Source organism: Ursus maritimus, unplaced genomic scaffold, assembly GCF_017311325.1.
Source record: "Ursus maritimus isolate PB19 unplaced genomic scaffold, ASM1731132v1 scaffold_8, whole genome shotgun sequence".
Taxonomy (NCBI): Eukaryota; Metazoa; Chordata; class Mammalia; order Carnivora; family Ursidae; genus Ursus; species Ursus maritimus.
Window position 1 is genome coordinate 13,134,116 of NW_024426996.1, and position 20,880 is coordinate 13,154,995.

The 20,880-nt window shown below is 38.4% G+C and overlaps 1 protein-coding gene across 2 annotated transcripts; it reads right to left on the bottom strand.

Annotated features, from left to right (window-relative positions):
* Positions 1-4,014: 4,014 nt before the first annotated feature.
* Positions 4,015-17,305, bottom strand: MEPE (matrix extracellular phosphoglycoprotein). Of its 2 annotated transcripts, XM_008706192.1 has the most exons (4): positions 17,252-17,305; positions 12,567-12,620; positions 11,554-11,646; positions 4,015-5,487 (listed from the first exon to the last, which is right to left on the bottom strand). In XM_008706192.1, exons 1-4 carry the CDS (start codon positions 17,303-17,305, stop codon positions 4,015-4,017), a joined length of 1,674 nt encoding a protein of 557 aa, XP_008704414.1. The 2 variants fall into 2 exon arrangements, with proteins under 2 accessions (XP_008704414.1, XP_008704415.1); XM_008706193.1 differs by lacking the exons at positions 11,554-11,646; positions 17,252-17,305 and having other exon boundaries at positions 12,567-12,635.
* Positions 17,306-20,880: the final 3,575 nt, after the last annotated feature.

Sequence of the window (20,880 nt, forward strand, 5' to 3'; positions counted from 1 at the left end):
GGCCTTATACTTGCTGTTAATTCTGCCTTGTATCTTTTGTACGCCTTTCTCCTTGACTAAATTATAGTCTCGATAAGGGCCAGGAGCATCTCTTCTCTCCTTTTGATCCCCATGAAATTTTGTAAAATGTAGTCATTCAGTAAACATTTTACAACAGAGCTGAATGTTATGTCAGAATCAGATATATCGTCCTGACTAGCTAGATTGCTAAGAACAGATGAACTCTAGCTGCAAAATCAAGGTAGATATTTATAAGTAGAGAAATCTAGCAGGGTGAGGTTGGAGGGCGTAGCCAGCGTTGAAATAAATGTCTGAGCCTGAAGTGATTTTTTCTTTTTGGGCACAAGGTGGCAGAATAGGCCCATTTCATTCTTTGCATAAAAGGCAGCTTTGTGAAGCTGAAATTTTCTGCCCTGTTTTGGAAATCTATGTTTGTCTAAAAAAAAAAAAAAGCGAAGCAGTGCAACTTGGTGGCTGAAATCTGTGTTTGGACACAGCACAGACCCACGGCCTGACTGCAGGTTGTGCTTCCGGATCTCTGGTCCTGCAGTTTTGGACTCAGCCCTCTATGGCTAGATCCCTTGGCAAGGCCTCAAAGATGTTCAAACATTCCAGTTTCCCTTAAATGGATGAAAATCTGAACACTGTCAGTGTTTTAAATGAATGTGCATGCATACTCAAACTTGGTGAGAGAAAAGAAAATCTAGCCAGAGAATTGAAATGTACAATTTCTCCACTGGATAGCAGACTAAGACTGATGGCCTTTGGAAGCTCCTGCCTGCGATTACCCAAAGAAAACATTTGTTTTCTCTGTCAGTTTATTTTTTTTCTTTACAATGCCAAGTGTTTTTCATGTGATCAGACCATTTACATGTAAAAGTCTGATATAATTTGGTATATAAATAGCGGGTGGATTTCAACTCATTTTTCTGCAATTTAAATTCTGATACAGTTTTCTTCATTTCATTAATTGCCTCAAGCTGTGTGTGTGAGTGTGTGTGTAGGTGTGCACCAAAATTGTCTTTTATCTTTAAAAAAGCAAAGTACTAGAAAAAGTTTATTCTGGAATTCTGATGGTGACTAATTTATTAGGTGATATCTTAACTCTTTTCATTGACACTTATTACTGTTATACCTAGAAAATGGAAAATAAATGAGGGAAAGAAGGTATTCCTTGTTTTCAGGTTCTACTTTCAGTTTCTCTCTTTCTTGTCGTGTGTGTGTGTGTGTGTGTGTGTAGCCGCGTATGTGTGTATATGGATATACACACACACGCCCCGTGTATATGTGTCTACATATACATCCATCCGTATCTGTCATGTCTATTCTGTATTATGTACATCTCTCTATGTGATGGATGGCAGGACAGTGAGTGCTGCAGAGCAAAGAGCCTGGCTGCCTGGATCAAATCCTAGACACTTACTAACAGTTCTGTGGCCCAGTTTCCTCAGCAGTAAAATGGGGATAGTGATGATAATCGTATAATTGGACGGTGTGCAGATTAAAGGTTGTAACAGAGCACGGCACATGTTAGCTGTTATAATTTGGGTGTACGTGGAGAATCTGATTTTTTTCCATAGCTTATATTGCAACTTTCATTTAGCAAAAAAAGTACGTTCTATCAACCTAATGTACAGTTTAGATTTTTTGAAGGCACCATGATGTTGTATTGACAATGTTTATCATTTGTGTTATATAGATTATTCCACTCAGTAATCTAGGTGCTGTCCTGAATGTACCAGTCATGATTTCTGCTGTTTGGAAACTTGTATCTTGGAGAGACAAGAGAAGGATAGGCACTTTTCTCTACCTTCTACCTCTTTCTTCTTCTCTTGACCCTTCTCATTTAGAAGAATGTAAGAAATAGAGAGGTATACGAATTAGTAATTCAATTCAGTGATAAAAAAAACCCAGTTGCTTAACACATCGAGAATTATTTTATTCACAGAACAAGCATTCTGGGGGCAGGGGGTTGATGGAGCTGGTTTAGTGGTACCCTCTGTGATTATTTTGTCTTTTTGTGTTAGAAAACCTACATTTCTCCTGTGTGTCTCTTTTACTCTCACACTTCTGCCGCACTCACAATACCTCTGACACAAGATATGTGGGTTTTCCCCTCACACTAAGCACTTTTGTGACACCAGCTGCGTGACCTACAATTTATCTCAATTTTGACACTATCTACCCAGAGATAGCATCAGATCCCACGGGTTAAGACCTCAGTCCCATAAGACTGTCCCTCGCCCCAATTCGGATGCCAATTGTATGTCCAGGTTGTCACCTATGATTCTGACCTATTGGCTGGAAAACAGAGTTTCCCACACACCCCTCCTTGGGTTCGGTTAATTTGCTAGAGCAGCTCACAGCATTCAAGAAAACAGTTTACTTCCTGTTTGCCAGCTTATTGTAAAAGGATATGATAAAGGATACTGATGAACATCCAGATGGACGAGATGTGAAGGGTAAGGTGTGTGGGAAGAGGTGCAGAGCTTCCATGCCCTCTCCAGGTAGCACATCTCTGTCACCTCCACGTGTTTGCCAACCCGAGAGCTCTCTGAACACCATACTTTTGAGGTGTTTGTGGAGGCTTCCTCACATACGCATAACTATTAACTCCACTTCCAGCCCCTCCTCCCTCTCTGGAGAATGGGGGGATAGGACTAAAAATTTCGAGTTTTTAATCTGGCCTCTGACCAGCCCCCAGATTAGGAGCCCGCCAAGAGTCACCTCATTAGAACAAAAGACCCAGGAAATTCCAAGGGATTTAGGAGCTCTGCATCAGGAACCAGGGTCAAAGATCAAACTTTAGGACAAAAGATGATCCTAGTGCTCTTATCACTTAGGAAATTCTAAGGGTTTTCAGAGTTCATGCCAGGAACCAGGGGCAGAGACCAATATGTATATTTTCCGTTATCTCACACTTTTTCTTCATGGTCACAAAATGGCTGCTGCACCCCCATGTTAAGCATCATGTTAATGTCAAGCAAAGAAGAAAGGAGGGTAAGAAAGGAGGAAGCATGATACTAGCTGTAAAAGCTTTTCTTATCAGGAAGAGCGAAAGCCTTCCAGAATTTCACTCCCCTCCCTTGCCAGGCAGCTTGGGTCTAATTTCCAGAAGAGTGTCATAAGGCCACTAGCTGGAAAAACATCTATATGAAAGATTGGGGAAAAGAAATAAACTGGAAGTGATTTGGGATTAGCCAATGAATACTATCTGCCAAAGTAAGTTTTGGTCTTGTCTTTGCCAAAACTTGTGCTTCTCCTTCTCAAATTATCCCTGTTCCTCCCATTCCATTCTTCCCTATTCACCCCATTCCCTTCTTTGTCTGGAAAAAAAAGATAACATGGAAATTTGTTTCAGGAAATGAAGCTTGCCTTATAAGAAGTTATAAATGTGCAACACAGAAAAGTTGTGTAGAAAGCTAGGAAGCAGGATATCTCCATTAGAGCACAGGGAGGTCGGAAGAAGAAGGAAATGCGGGTTTAGGCACAGCGGGATGAGGGAATGCAGTTAAGCTTTATTCAACAGATTAACTTCATAACACTGCCTTTGCCAGAAACAGAACTAATCTTATTGTCCCTGAAATAAAGCACCACGGACAACAGACTTTCTAATAGATTATTTAATTACAGATGATCATATGAGAGATATTGTTGCTTTTCATATCTATAAAGCAAACAACAAAGGAAGGCTTTTGTGACATTTACAAACTAGTTTTAAATGACATCTATTCAAACATTACCTATTTCACGTATCCTTAATAAATTTTTCTTTTTGAAAAAAATTACTCAAAAAAATCGGATTCTCCACATACACCCATACCTTTGAATAGAATCTCATACTGTGACCACTACAATGGCAACAAAACTCCCCAGGAGGCCAGGTTTCTTGGCTTGCTCAATTCTCTGCTCTGCCCTTTCTCATCTGGTCTGCTCTCAGGTGGCTCTCTTTTACTGTCAGGTTACAGATGACTAGATATTTGAACCTTTATCCTGCTGGGAATTTCTAGTGGGCTAGTCACCATCACTCTCACTGGAACTGCCGCTGTCAGATGATTCACTACTGTCATGCTTTCTAGGGGGGCTAAACCTTCTCCTGGAATGGGGTTTTCTGTAACCCCAGGAGCCTTTCCTTTGTGGCACACCCTTATTCCGTGTAGAATTTTGTCTGTGGGGTATATAATGATTTTTTCTGCTCTGTGTTATTATAGTCTCCTCATTATTGAGGCCATTATGGGAATCTATTTCATTTTTAATTTCATTATCAAGATCATAAGAAGGAGCGAGCTGGCCCCGACTTTTGCCCTTACTAGGAAATCTCTGTTTTTCTGATGAGATTACTTGATTCCTATTCGAATGCTCCATATCTTTTCTGCTACTACCTTTGCCATTTTTTGGAATTTCATTATAATTAATACTTTCAGCGACATCACTACTGCCTTCTTTCTTTTTCTCTTTTGAGGGTGGACGAGGGTAATGAAACTCTACTTTCCCTTGGTGAGCATTTTGGCTGTTGGTATCTACTCTTTTTCCTTCTTTTCCAGGGAGTTCCTTGAAGTTGGTGCTACCTATGATATCGTTGCTGCCCTCCACTAGACTTACATCAGCACTGCTTGCCTCTTTTCTTGTTTCACCCCTCGTTCGAATGGTACTTCTGCCACCTTCTTCTCTTTCTGGGATCTCATTATAACCTGGCCCTCTTGCATCAGGACTGATAGTATCAGCTTCACTTGGGCCAGAAAACTCTGTTTGAATATCTGCACCTTTTAGGTCAGGACCAATAGGTTCTCCTTTACCAGAAATGTCCTTAAAAGGTTGACCATCTCCACTGAAAGGAGAGATATCATTGTCGCCCCTTTCTGGAAGATCTGGGTAACCACTGCCTTCAAAATCACTGGGGATTTTTTTGACTTTTGGGAGCTGTTTTGGATAGCCAATGCTATGTTGGGTATGGTAGGTGCTTTTGCTTTTAACTGGAATATTCTGGGCTTGGGGATCTCTTTGATAATTCTTCTTATCTTTTGAGGGGACTTTAACATAGTTCACACTTGCTGGAATTTTGCTTAGAACATTCCTGGGTTTGTTCTCTTTGTTTTCTTCTGCCAAGAGTTCAGTCACAGTCCTTGGCTCCATTATGTATTGCATATTATTTCTGATGAGAGCTGTACCATATTCTTCTTGGTCACGTAGTTTGTTGATAGCATTGTCTCCATCCTCAGCCCCATTATTCCCAGTGGATTCAGGATAAATGGACATCTTTAGGTCACTGTGAGCATTTCCTTTGTTATTAATACTATCAGCTTCATTTGTTGTCTGTCTGTTTTCAAAAAGAGTTTGGGTTTTGCTACTTTGCTTATTTTCATTGGCTCCAGGAATGGACAAGTTTTTCTCTCTTTCCTGGGCAATGTTTTCTTTAGGTGCTGGCTCTTGATTTCTTCTCTTACCAGAATTTTGAAGAGCAATATTGTCGTTGTTTTTTTCTTCCTGCTAAAGTGTAATTTTCAACATAAAGTATTATTTTATGTTAAATTTTTAAAAAATTAATAATTCCTAAGCAATTTAGAAAGAATTACCCACCAGACACTTAAGAGAAAGACTATTAACTCAATAGAGGTTTGTTGGTAGAGATAATTTTGGAATGGTCAAAACAAGTTTCATGGATAAAGAATGAGCAAGGTTTAAAGGATGGGTAGGATCCAGATATGTGATAGAAAAGTAGTGAGAATATTTTAAGAATAAGTATCATACTCAAATGTCTGGAAACAGAAAACATTTGAAAGATAATATGAATAAAACTCTGTGGTTTGAATAGAGAAATCCTAACGAAGCGAATAAGAAATAAATTTGGAAATGTAGATTAGCCTGATTTTGAAGGAGGATCTGATTTTAAGGAGCATGTGATTCAAGAGTGGTCCTCCCTAAACATAGAGACATAATTGCTAAAATAAATTGAAATCATGGTTAAAATCTCAATGAGAATATTATTTGTTCTTGAACCAAAGACAAATATTTGGACTAAAAGTGGAAAGTTCACTATTAAAATTTTTGTGAGTATTGCACCAAACAATAAGATGTTTAAATGCAAATTGATAATAGTAATATTTTTAGCAAAAAAAAAAATGCTGTCCTCATCTTGTGACTAGTAAGTCATTACAAGTGAAATGCAGTTCATATTTAAAAAAAATAATTATTCTCTTTCTCTCTCCCTTTCTGTGTGTGTGTGTGTGTGTGTGTGTGTGTGTGTTCTTGCCCTGTCTTCAGAGGTATTCATCTGCCTAGAGGAAAATTTTCTCTTTCTTTTCATTTTTTCTTTTTTCCCCCTGTTTTCAGAAAATAGACAAATAGATGAATCTAGGTAATACTCAGCTTCTGACATTCAAACAAAGGATTTGCAGCAAGTGTTGCAAACCCAGCTATTGTCAAAAAAAAGATCCACTGATTTTCTTTTCTTCCCTGTTTGTCACGTAATAAACCAAATTTGATAGTTTAGATCAATAGTTCTCAAATTTAGCATTTATCAGAACCCTGTGGAAGGCTTGATCAAACAAAAATTGTTGGAACCAATGGTCCGAGTTTCTGATCCAGCAGATCTGGGGTGGGGCTCTAGCATTTGCATTTAATAACATTGCCCAGCTGATGTTGATAGCTGCTGGTCTGTAGACTATATTTGAGAACTACAGTTCTAGATCATAAAGTTTAAGTAATGGAGATCTAGACAAGGAAAATCCCCGAGTGATAATGGCATGAAATAGAGAACGTGAAGAAGGAAAGTAAAGTGTTTATACATGTATCTCAATTTGTCCTTTTTGGGGGGAGTCTGTACAGATGGTGCTTCATAGGCTGTACTTTACCAACTTGAGGTGCAGCCAAGCTTCAGTAAGCTTGGCAGAACAACGTAGTCAAAAAGAGAAAGGGGCTGACAGCAACTTGGCCCATGCCGCTCCCAATATTTCTGTGGCATAGGCTAGGTATGTAAGTGTCTGAGAGTCTGGTCAGGAACTTTCCAGAGGGTATCACTGTGGAGGATGCGAGGTGGCTCTAAAAGGAGCCACAGAGATGGGACATATATACTATGGACAAATGTGATTCATACTCAAACACAGAGGCATCTAAATTGTCTGTGAGAGCCAAGAGAGGCTGAAGCACCACTGGGCCCCAGCCAAGACTGTGCTGTGCTGATCCTAGGCTATGGTAGCCGGAGACTTCATCTTAGGATACAAGCAGGGTGGCTAGCACCCAAGTGGTCCAGCAACATTGCCCACGCATGTCTGAGGACTCCACATCTTCCCCTTCACTGTGGTGGAAGCCATGTTTGTACGTATGGTATATTGTATGTAGTGGATGGTATAAGCCATACCCTATTGCCTCATATGCCTGTATGCCATCTTAGAGAGAGAGGAGAGAGAGGATCTGAGTGCTTTTACCCAAAAGAGACTAAAGGACTTACTTAAAGAACTATTACAATGATTTGATAACCTTAAGTTTAAACAGGCTGAATTTAAATTAATTTCTGCACACTCCCTCCTCCCTCCCATTAACCTGTGGGTAGGAGCTCTTGAGCAACAGAACAATTATAAACAGAATAAATAACATATTTTCTCTCCACCGCCACATTGTAGGGTGAGATAAAATTGACAACACCATGACATCGGCCTTTGAACTAGTGAGTAATATGAAATAAAAATAAGAGGTATTAAATGAGGGGCGGGGACATGTAGGAAACTGGGCTGGGTGCCACATGTACTAAGCTATCCTGATGACCCACGGAATGGCAGAGACAGTAGTCCCGCAGGGGCAAAGAAGAGGGTGTGGAGCGGTGGGGCAGGGACCTCATATCCATTTGGGTTCTCACAGACATACAGAGTGCTGGAGAGCTGTAGAACCTGAGACTCAAGGGTAAAGAATTTGGTTTTATTTTGCAATGAATGAAGAGCTAGTGAAGGTTTATGAGCAAGGGATTAACAAAAATAAAAATCAACAGTTTAGGAAGAGCAGCAATAAGAAAAACCAGGAGGATGTTGCAGTGTTCAAGACTGAGATGTAATTGCTTGGATTTGGATTATGCCAGAGAAAAACATTACAAAGAAAAAGCCCTTCTATTGGTGCCCAAATAGAAGATGAGTTAATAACTAAAATGGACTGGAATATTGATCTACAAAAATGAAGACAAGAGAAATAGAGAATGACTTTAATATTGGACATACTGATGCTGTGAGGATTTAGCCCCTGAGCTCGAAAAGCAATACCCAGTTAGAAACAGGGTCAGGTATCACAGCCTCACGGGGTCACCAAGGACAACTCCTTCCCAGTCATGACCTATGGTCAGCTGTTCCCCCCTTGAACACTTCCCGGGCGAGTTGCTTGTTACGTTTTATGTGAGATCTTTTCATTTATATTCTAATTTTCATTATGTTCTATTTTTTCAAGTTTTTTTTTTAACCTGCACCTAGTAACTGATGCAACAATTATTAAGGTTATTTCCTCTTTCATTTGCAGGCTTTCTAATATCTGGAAAAGTAAGATTTCCTCTAAACTCCCTGGATGCTTTCTGTTCTCCAAGTTGACACTTGCAGTGCTTTTTTATTAGGTCACTGTGTTTGAGGGTGTCATCTGACTACGGATCTCCTTTAGGCCCATGGGGTCCCAAATGGCCCCAGACTCTGTTGTGGCCTCGGCAGCCCTGAACACACAGCAACTAGTAGCTTCCTTGCCCTGGCCACAATCCTATTTTTACTAATACAGCTTAATTTTGTCCTGTCTTTTTGGACTACCACTTCAGTCTGTTGACTCCTATTGAGCATGTGGACATTTTCTTGGATGTATTAATTAAATATGTGCAAATGCATGAGAGTTCCCAGATGCAGGGAAAAAAGTGTAGTCAGCTGGAAGCCTGCACTCACAGGGCAAGTGTGTCGGGAAGGTAAAGGAGATGGAAAGCCCACATTCAGGGAAGCCAGGATAGTGGAGAACCACATTTAGCGGAACAGCAGGCAGGAGGTGCCAGATGATCTTTCTTGATCCCTCAGCCAAGTGCTCATTGAAAGTAGATGTACTACGGAAAGAGCACGGGTATTAGAGTCAGTTGCCCAACTCTGCTGTTTATGAGCTGTGTGATCTTAGAAACCTTATTGTACTTCTCTGAGGCTCAGTGTTCTTAATCGTAAAATAAAAATGATAGCTACATTTCAGGATTGTTGGAAGAATTAAATGGTTTTATGAAATGTTGTAATATGTGTAAAGTGTCTAGAACAATGTCCATGTGTAAGACGAATTGTATATAAATGATGGTAACTATCATTTCATACAGAACCATATATAGCCCTTTATCAAATGGTTCTTTGCCTTCCTACCTATTCTGAGTGTAGGAGTGATAGTCATTTGATTATTGGATGCACAGCTATTTCCCCAGGCTCTGTCCCTCTCTAACTGTTGTGGTGGCAGATGGAGATGGACTAATTCTGGACCCTTCTATCCATGTACTACCTGAATGTCACCCTTCGGGAAGATTCTGTGAGCTTGTGGTCCCTGAGACTGTGCTATCCGAAATGTATTTTGCTTGGATTTCCGTTTTCTCTCTTTCTTTTGTCTGCAAATAAGAATAACATTTTCCTTGGAGGACTGCTTGCTTTGATACATGTATCTTGCTGTTGGAAGCAGTGGGGAAATTGTTGAATCAGCTCATACTTGCATCTCAAGGTTAAAAATAGCTTATGGAAATGCCTTCTACTCTTAGAAAACTGACTAATATACAGCATGCAAAAGTTAGAACTTGCAGTGTCTTTAAGATATAATTTGAAATTATTTATTTACGGGAGTTATGATATTCCCTGATCTTTTATATCGGCAGGAATATTCTGAAAATAGGTAGGATTTTTCTGTGGGGGAAAAATATATAACAGAAACAAACTTTACAGTGAATTATTTCTGAATAAAAAGTATTTTGAACATTTGACTTATTTTAAGTCATTGAGTCTTGGAAAGTTTTACATGAACATTTATATTTTCCTTTGATATCAAATTCATTTGCTCATTGTGAATATAGCCTTTTGAGTTAAACAGATGCGTTAGCAAATCAGTAACTTGTGATAATCCCTTTTAATTTTGTTTCTCTCCCTATTCTGCAGTGGGAAATTTTGTTTTCTTTCTGGTGCTTCAACTGCTTTAAAAACAGTAGCATGTATACTAATGAATTGCATGCATTTCATTAAAGACTGAATAGAGTTCTTTTATAGATGAAAACATGAAACAACTTTTAAACTGTGGAATGTGATGGTCAGTCATTTTTGTATTTGTTATTTTAAATGATTTCTGGTTGCATCGCTGCCTGCATGGTGGTCCTTGTATCAGTTGGCGGGTCTGACTTCCTGTGCTCTGCCTTTCTGTCTCCATGCCCTAGTTCGTATTATTCTTTTTGTGGAGAAGGGCCTCTCTCATCCACTTGTTTGCTCAAAGTTCTCTCATCCACTTGTTTGCTCAAAGTTCTCTCATCCACTTGTTTGCTCAAACCATACTCATCCTCCAAGGCCCAGCTCAATTATTTCCATTACTAAGTAGCTTTCCGTAAACACCAGACTAAGAACTAATCTTTTTCTACTCTAAGCCCCTAAAATCATATTTTTTGGGTACTACTCCCACAGCACTTTGCACATTCTGTCTTGAGTTTTATAATGACTTTTATAAGTGAATTTTTTTTTCTTTTTCTAACTCTAAGTTCCTGGAGAGAAAGAATTTTCTCAATTATTTTATCTCACATAGTATCTTGCACAATACGAAAAGCTCAGCATATATTTATTACGACAAATACATTTTAACTTACTCGAGGTGACAAATTAGCTTAACAGGCGGTTAGTCTTAGAGATGCCATTTAAAGAATAATGAGCAGAACAAAATAACATTCTGAAGAGAAGCTACCACTTTCATGGGAAATGAAGCCAGATTTGGAAAAAGTAAATAGTCCTTTTGCTGATGGCATTTTAAGCTGTTTCCAGCTCTTTGGCCAATGAATCTGCAAAAAGGGGCTGAATGAAAAGAATTATTGTCCTATTCCAGGGACAAGGCCTTTATTCTTTCTCTTCCAGGCATTCTGACCAAGATGGAGTCAGCAGGGGAATGAACTTAAGGGAAAATGACTTTTCCTATTAGCCTTCTAATCCTTACCATTAGAACATATGATAGAATATGTTAGCCTTCTAATCCTTACCATTAGAACATATGATAGAATATGTTCAGAAACCATCCTTATAAAAGATCAAACATTACTCAGAAGCAATAAGAAGAAGGCATAGGCATCAGGGGTCTACCAGGATCACACCTGCTGGGACAGGTCCTGATGTGGGGCAGGATTTGGGCCAGGCTGTGGGGTGGCCCATCCATGTCAGAGTTATATAGCAGAGATGTTTAAGGAGCCAGGGACTATGGGAAAAGGACAAAGGTACCCACCACAGACAGAAATCCAGAGTAATCAAAAGTAAAGTTGTCTCCTCTACAGTTTCCCCTACGGTTAGTCCAGAGTTTGGCTCATAATAAGGATCTTCACCCAGAGATTCAGCTTACCTTTAAGTCAGTTTGATTTTTCCTCCCAGATGATGTGTAAACATACTTAAAAATATAATACCCATGTTTCTCATGGTGGCCTTTGTACGTTATCTACAAAAACATAACATTGTATTAAGATGTGTTTATATCTTATTACGTTGTCTGGCTGTCTTTTTGATTGTACGATATAGTCTTTACCTTAAGCGAAGTCAAATTCTGCCTCTGACAAATGGTAGTGCTTCTTATTACCACAGGAGAGCGCCTGTCAGCCAGCTCCCAAAGATAAACCTTGTCCCTTTCTTTTCTACATGTCTGTAAATCTGTTCTCTCTCCCACGGTGTAATTAATTTTATTACCAAATTTCAATGGAAATGGAGCATGTGGAAATATTTTCAGATGGGAGGAGCCATAAGGATTAGGAGAAATTCAGGTTCTACAGTATTTGTGTCTGACGTCAAATTGGAAAGACTCACAGCATGAGCATTCAGACTCTAACGTTTGCAGTTTTTGCCTTTGTAATTTTCAGCTGAGATAAAGAACAGAAGATTGTTAGGTTCTAAAACAGAATTTTCTGAGACTGCCAGAAGAAACCATGGTAGGCTGCAATTTGGTGACACGAAAAGCTGAGGATACTTGGTTAACTTTCTGCATGCATATGGAGAACTAACTCCATGTAAACAGAATTCCACATTAAGATTTGTTAACTCCTTTCCCTTTGTCTCCTCCCTCATTTGTTGTTTTGTTCTCATGTTCATGTGTGGGAAAATAGTTGGTTAATAATACACCAGGATTTTTACTCACTTCTCCCTCTGAAGAAAGAAATCACAGCGAAGAGGAACAAATCCCCATTCAGAACATTTCTCTTTTCTATCAAACATTGTCTGAAGTAAGTGCCAAATTATGTTGTGTAATTTTGCATTTCCATTCTAAGTGCACAGGACTATCTTGACAATTAAAAATTTCCTCTCATGAGTTTTTCTTTTCTTTACAGAGTTGAAATAGATTTATTTGAGAAGAATAATTCTGTTTACCCTCTGTTCTTCCACACAGTCTTCCTTAGTTTTCTCAGTCTGTGGCTGAAATGTCTGGAAGGAAACAAGAAACAAAACTTCACCAAACATTCATTCTTTTGTCCATTTCTGCCAATAATAAATGTCTCATTTGTTTTTCTCTTACTGGGTTGTATTATTCAATGTGGAAAATCATCCCAACCAAAGAAGATGGATACATTACATTACTATTTGTTTTAGTCTTACAAAAGAGGGTGCCAGCATTCCTCCACCAGAGGGAGACAATGCCATCTCCATTAGAACCATATTCAAGCACAGGAGAATTGCCAAGTTGGGGAGGGGTGTGACTCCAAATGTGGAAGCTTGGATGTTGCTGATATCTACTGAAAAATAAGTTTTCACCGTCACACTGAGAGTTGTTTAGTATCAGTGACCCAAAATCAGAGTCCAGTGATGTGGATTATACATGTGCATGGATTGCGTAATATATGAGCAAGGAGCTGACGCGGCTGGTGGTCCAGCAAACGTAAAACCACAGCCCTGTACATAAGGGGTAGGAACCACTTCCAGGGATGCGATTTCATTGTTGCCGGTCACCTGAGCAGAGATTTCTGTCAGGGAAAGGAAAATGGAGTGGCCTGTGGATCGGGACACATACTTTCTCGTGATCTGACATAGACTTGTCCAAAGATCTTGAGAGTACCTGGGGTGAGAGGTAGCTATTGAGGTGGAGAAAGTCCAGAAACTAGGAAGTAATAGATCCAGGCAGCATGTTCCAGGCTTTTGGGCTAAAATTTAGGTGTCACAGGAGAGCATGCAGAAGAGGACCTGAGAATTTTGAAGCAAGCTTGCTATAGACAAACAGACATTACAATTCTTTTATTCCTAGTATTTTAATTTTCTTATTGATTTTTGAAACTCCTAGGTTATCTCAGATTTGGGGAAAGGAACCAGTGGGTGGGACTGGTGTGTGTTTAAATGCATGTGCTACGTATTGCATGGTGCACTGGGTGTTATACGCAACTAATGAATCATCGGACTTTATATGGGAAACCGGGGATGTGCTGTATGGTGACTAACATAATATAATAGAAATCATTAAAAAAAAAAATGCATGTGCTAAAGTGGAACCAGGCATCATGGTGGTATCAGTTGTAGAGAGAGAACCCCTCAAGGGAAAGATGAAATAAAAAGGTCTTATCAGCCTAGAGAGTATTCTTCCTGAATAAACCTTAACATTCGATATTTTTCTGCAATAAGATATAGGCAATTATGCTTTCAGATATTGTACTCCTGCTCTCTCAGGAATGACCGCTACAATCAACATTTCCCGAACAACTTTGCCATCTGGCTTCAGTCTGGGTTTGGTTGATGGGAGGCCCACCCAGAGATTGGAGCATAGAAGGAGAGAGCGGCCAAGGTATGTCTCTTCCTGCTCCCTCTGTTTGGGGCTGCATCTCTGGGATTGGACACATCTCTCTTGTGGTCCTCTGCTGGGGCCCTCTCCCCTCTCAGGGCACTGAGAACACCATCTCCTTCCTTTTTTCTTCAGCCCAAGTGTGGTAGTAGCTTTAATCTTTGGGTAGCCTCACCATCCATGATTTGCTCTTTCTGTTTGTCCTATACTTTGTAAGTATTCTCCAAATAAAATCCCTCTCCTGAACTCCCTGTCATGGGAGTTTTCTTTTCTTTTTATTTTATTTTCCTGACTGGACCCTGGCCGATTAAATTATCTTAGAAATAAACTCAGAACTTTAGTAAAAGTGTCTTATTGGCTTGGCTCCAAGGCAGACCTGCCTAACAGTCCATTATGTCCTAGGAACAAAAATGGTTTGTTAATAACACCTTATATTTCCGTTGCACTTTACAGTTTGTAAACTGCTTTTGTATACCTAATCTCATCTGATTCCCATCATAACCCCTATGAGATAGATAGTAGAAGAAACAAAATTACCTACACTTAGACAGATGGTAGTAGTTGTAGAAGTAAAGGAGATTTTTTAACCAAATCCTTTGTCTCAAAGTCCCGGGGTTAAAATAAATTTTTAAATGGCCTGCTATCTGCCAAAAAACCATATTTAATAGTAAGAGGAAATGTTTCTGAAGTTTACAGTAAGTACCTTCAAGGCATATTTTACAATTCCATCCATTATTGACTTTTTTGTTTTGCTGGTTTTTTAATTCTCTTGCTCATGTAAATTTAGATCACTGCATCACTTCTCAAAAATACCGAAACAGTGAAAATAATTCTGAATATGGGCTATAGGAGAGAGAAAACATAAAATTGGGATGGGTAGATACTAAGAGAAGAAAATAATGGTTTGGGGTATTCAGCATCTTCGAATAGAACACACACACACACGAATTAAAAACATACTGGGTAATATAGAGTACCTTAATAAATTTGCAATAAGTCATGAACTTACAACAAAGTAACTTATAACAAAGTGTTTGTAGTGTAACTGCATGTTGGTGAATATTAATTGAATTCTGTATGGCCCAATATCCATCTTTCGTTTTCTTCCACTTTCAAATTTTGTTTTTGAAGGAAACCAGAATGTCACCCCCAAAATATGCTTCTTTGACATAAAAATTATTTTGAACTGAAGGCAATTAAGTCGTAAATGCAGAGAAAGTTCCCCCTTTTCTGCCTAAAGGCAGGAAACAAAGTCTGCAGTTACTGGGGACCAGCTCTCATCAGTTCAGAGATGACACCGGAGGAATCCACAAATTTTGTTGAACTAATCTTAATCTTCCTCATTAAGGAATTTAAGGACTACCTAGACCTAGTTGGATTACCCTCAGCCCAAATCCCTTTTTCTTATCAAATTTTCACAAATTTATTGTTGCTTTGTCTAAAAGGTATAAAAGCTTCCTGCTTTGGTCACCATTTTGGGTCTTCATTCTCTTGTGACAGCTCCCATGAGCATTTAGAAACTTAATACCATTTGTATGCTTTTCTCCTGTTAATCTGTCTTGTCAGTTTAATTTTCTTTCTTTTTTTTTTTAAAGATTTTATTTATTTATTTGACAGAGATAGAGACAGCCAGCAAGAGAGGGAACACAAGCAAGGGGAGTGGGAGAGGAAGAAGCAGGCTCATAGCAGAGGAGCCTGATGTGGGGCTCGATCCCATAACGCCGGGATCACGCCCTGAGCCGAAGGCAGACGCTTAACCGCTGTGCCACCCAGGCGCCCCGTCAGTTTAATTTTCTGACAGAGCCATGAACCCAACGAGGGTTGAGGAAAACTTTTTCTCCTACCGTTTGAATTTGGATTTTAATTCCAAAACAGATAAAAGTGACTCAATATATTCTAATTTCTGATACCACAATCTGTTAATAAATAATTTAGGTAGTTGCTCAAATGGAATCTATCTGGGAGAAAACATCACATTTAGCCATTCATAATTCCAAATTTTGTCTCTATGTCTTTGCTGAGCCTTTTTCATCTGAAATATGCATCCCTCTCTTCTCCCCCCACACCCACTTTGCAGTTCTCCCATGCTTGAGTGTGGCCCTGTAATGGAGAAGGCATTGTCTTCCTCTGGGGAAGAATGTTGGCACCTTCTCTTGACCAGTGGTCACTGGATTGATATTGACATAGCATTTACTGGAAAATGGTCAGAAGGTGCCACTCAAGCTATTCCTTGGAATGTGTTGCTCAAAATAGATTTGTCCTCAACTGGTGGGATTGAGCTGGGTCAGCAAGACCCACTCAACCCTTGTCATGCCTAAGCACATGCCTCTGTGGTCGTGACTGAGCTGAGTTGTGTGAATTGGACCTGGCAGATGTCTATTTTAAGCAGTATGGCCACCACAGGACTGTCAAAGGATACATGCTAAGAGGGGCCATGCTTTCCTCAACTTCTGCTGTCCTCACTGGATGGCACGGTTCATGCTCATCACTGGTCACTCGCTGGCTCAGGACCTATATTTAAGTACTTCTGGCAACAGAATGACTACTTGTTTCCATGCTCTCCAACTGAAATGGTTGCTCTGAAAAGCTAGGATGCTTTTCAGACATTATCTAATTAGCACTGTGTCTGCACTGCAGAAAATATCAGTAACACTCAGCATTTTCACAAGATAATTTAGTCACATCCTGAGTACTCATCTGGATGAATCAGAGTGAAGAAAAGACACAAAAAGAAATTGCAGCTCAATTTATGTTAAGCTTAGGGGTCCTTCTTCCCATCTTTAGCCTTGCCAATGAGGAGAAAATCATTAACAGAATTTCAGCGTTGGGGGGTTACAAGAATTACAGAAAAGGTCTGCTTTCTTTCCATTGTCAATGTATGTACAAAATCTAGTTGGTCAGCCTTAAAACAGTCAAGTAAATTTTTTTTCAGTTTTTAGTAAAATATTGAGAAGACGTGTTATAATTTGGGTCTCTGAGCATTTACTCATTAACATTAGCTGATTTGAAACACTGTGGCTGGCTATTAGTTTTCTCAAAGATACTCTTTTTTGCATTTCTTAAAAGGCCACACGTTGACATCTTATAATTCAGTACATGTTTATTGAGGTCCTCCTTGATGATAGACGTTTGTGTCAAGTTTTGGATGCTTTTTGTTTGTTTGTTTGTTTGGTACTTCATTGCAACTGAACTAGGTAAGGGTTACTAATTAAAAAAACAACAACATTGCTTAGAAAAATAAAGAGATCAGAAGATAATATGATGCATAACTGAATTCGTAAATGCTTACTGGTGCTGCCCAGGTCACGCTGAAAAGAAGCAGTCCCAAACAGACAATTTGCATCTTTGAGACTCTCTGCAAGAAGATAATAATATTTTACCCTAAAGCATTGCCAATTATGAGCTTTAGTCCTAAGGATAAATAAAACACAAAAGTATATACAAGCATCCTTCTCCCAGTAGTCCATTTCCTTGTTTAAAAAAAAATCATGTATAATTTATATCCAAGTGTAGATACTTTAACCTAAGAGCCTTCATATGTCTAATTATTCTAATGTGAAAGTGAAAATTGTCTAATATTATTAAAACAATGAAGTCAGTTGATAGAAATGAATTTTATAGATATATTTACTTGCTCTATTGTCAGCCCAAACTTCTCCCTTTTGTTTTTAGAGATCATTTAATTTGTCTATTTGTATAGTTCATAATAATATTATTAATATTAAGTTGGTGTAACAACTCATAACAGACTCTTTACATGGTTGCCAGCAAAGCAGGCTTCACCATGAGGAATAAAATCTTGTCTGCTACAAGGATAGTCCCCCAATATATGTCCTTATATTCATTAGCAATTTATCTGAGCTAATAGCCACCCATGGGCTGGAGAGTGAAACAATTTATGTAATCCTTATATTAATAACTAAAATTTATTGAATACTAAAATATTAAAACACCACTGTTCTAAAAATTTTGCATATATTCAATTACTGAGCCTCACAACAACACTGTGAGTTAGATGGTATTACTATTCCTGTTTTAGAATAGGAAATAGACAGAAAGTCAAATAACTTGCCCTAGAATTCCCACATATTGAGAGGAAGAACTGGGATTCGTATCCAAGCAATGTAACTACAGAGCCAGTAGTCTTAAATGAAGAACCTATGCCACCTTGAATAAGTTTTTATTCTTTCATCTTATTACAGGAAAATCTACATGTAGTTGACTTAAAGGCAAATAATATTTTATATTGAGCTCAAGAAAATTATGTTTAAACATTAACATTTAGCTATGGTTAAAGGTACACGTTTATACTTTGGTGAATATACGAAGAGGATATTCATTAGTGAGCTCATTTAAGTCAAGTAGCCATTGTTGAAAGAAAAGGTCAATATAACTGTGAATTACTAATCTGTTGGTTTTGATGAATATTAAGTATTTACCACACAGACATTGAGCAACCAATATGAGAATAAAAAAATTTATACCAGTCTTTGAGATTATTTGGGGAAAACGCTAAATACTATTGCAATCCTTAAACATTTCAAGGTAAAAATTTTTATTTGAAGAAATGATGTAACTATTAAATATATTCTAAAACTCTAGGCTATTCTCTTCTAAACAATATAATTTTCAGGATCTTAATTCTAACTATAATTTAGCCATCCAAGTATTTTAGAGAATAAGACAATACAAATTATTTATCAAATGACTTAATACTGATCAGTAGAAATATCTGCATAGATGAGGTTTGAAACTATGAATATGATCACATTATCCTTATTCTGGTTTATAAGTGAAGGTACAGAGTAAAATTAGAGTCTTTGAATTATGGTGGATCTTGATAATGCTAACACTTAAAGAGGAATTTGCTACCAAGCTATCAATTTTAGTTGATAATTTCCAGAACTTGGTAACACATTTTATATTTTATAAAACAAAGCACTAAATATTACACAGTCGTGCTGAGTAGAGAATACTTTCAATATACATTTATTTTCAAAAGCAATCTCCCTACCTGGATGGCATATAACTTGAAGATATAAACTACATTATAAAGCTATTTGCTATCAAGAATATCAAGAGAACCAAATTACCTGATATCTTTTACCTTCAGAATACCTGGCTTCTTCCACAGGATTAGCAGTCTCTGGGCCAATTTTGCTGAAATTTAAAGTTTGTTAGAGTTCCCAATGACCAATCAGCATAGACTCACTTAGCACTAGCAAACAATTTGTTACCAGTGCCCACAGATAACCATAGGGGGCAAAGTAATTTTAATCTAAAAATGTTTTTGTGGTGAAAAGCTGCTATCAAATGTTCCAGAAAGTGGGATAAACAGAATATATAAATACCTCAGTTTGGCGGATGATGTTGTCAGATAATTAAAATTGATTTCAGAACTATTAATTAGGACTCTCTGAATAACTAACAAGTTTGTAAGTGGAAAACATTTTAGCTATCTTTTTGTGTAAAAAGTTTCTAATTTCAATTTTGTCTGTATTAAATTCAGCAACATTTAACAAAAATGTATTGGGTACCTATTATGTGACAGACACTGGGGAAATAGCTGTAAGCAAAGCAGACAGAAAAAAAAAAATCCCTGTATTCATGGGGTTTATAATCTGGTGGGGAGACTGACAATAAACAAAATAAATAAGTAAAATATATTGTGTAGATAGTGACACAGACTAAGTCTGAGAAGAAAAGGTATTGCAAGGAGAGGGGATGACAAGCACTGCGGGTGGGGGCATGGGGACACTGAGTTGAAATACTAGATAGGGAATCCTGGGACGGCCTCACCAAGAAGGTGACTTTTGAGCCCTGTAAACACGTGGCATCTAGGGGAAGAGCATTCTAGGTAGAAGGAAGAGGCAGAGGAGAGCCCCAGAGACAAGAAGGGCCTGCTGACTTGTTCCAGAAACAAAGAGGGCATTTTGGCTGGAAAAAATGAATGAAGTGAATAGCAGAAAATGAGGACAAAAGTGTAGTAGATGGCAGATGACACAGGGCCTGTAGATCATTGCAAGGCTCTTGACTTTACCCCGAGTGAGAAGGAACCCTTGGAGGTTTTGGGCAGAGCAGTAACTGCAGAGTAACTGAGGTAAGAGAAGGCAGAGATGGCCTAGGAAGCTCTCAAGGTAATCGAGGCAGATGATGATTAGGAATCAGAGTGATGCCAGAAGGTATTAGGGGAACTGCTCAAGTTCAGATGTGTTTTAAAAGTAATGCCAAGAGCATTCGCTGACATAGCAGATGTGGAATGTGAGAGAAAATCAAGAATCAAGGGTGACTCCAAAGTGTTTTGCTCTGAGCAACCAGAAGAATGAAGTTGCTTTTTACTGATATGGGGGAAACTGCAGAAGAAGTGGTTTTGGGAGGAGCACTGAGAGTTTGGGTTTGGATATGAATGTTGCAGAATGGTCAATTTAGGACATTGACTTTCACAGTGAAATAAGTTGTACGCCTATATTAGAATAAGACTTTCTGGGGCAATTGCCTGCTCTCTCCTCTTTTGCCCAGTCTGTCTGCCAAAATAATGACTGCAAGAGTTCAGGTTAAAAATATTACAATGCCTGGAGGGATAATTTATATTAGAACTATATGTGAGGCACCAATGTACAATAATATAAGAATTATTTAATCGATACCAAATGATAAGAATTGGTTAAACACAATTTTAACAAACTCTAAATGATATATAATGATATTTAAATGTAAACTCCCAATTTCTCCTAACTTCTCAAACAGACAAAAACCAAAATAAAACAAACAAAACAGCCCTTGGACAGCTTTAGCTGAGAAAATGGTGTCTTTTCTAGTTCAGGTTGAATCGCTATTTTTGCTTTGTCCAAATTCTGCAGATCCTTTTTGAGTCTCTGGACCTGGTTTTTTTTTTTTTTTTTTTTTTTTTTAAATTTT

Bases quoted from the DNA above. Each gene is read 5' to 3' on its own strand.
- MEPE (XM_008706192.1), bottom strand. From the start codon at position 17,305: ATGCAAATTGTCTGTTTGGGACTGCTTCTTTTCAGCGTGACCTGGGCA. The intron at 11,647-12,566 runs GTAAACAGAATT...ATGTTTTTGTAG, and splicing joins ACTGTGTGGAAGAACAGAGG to ATAACGTACAAAGGCCACCA. The intron at 5,488-11,553 runs GTAAGCTGAATC...ATTACACTTTAG, and splicing joins AAAATCAAACTGACTTAAAG to CAGGAAGAAAAAAACAACGA.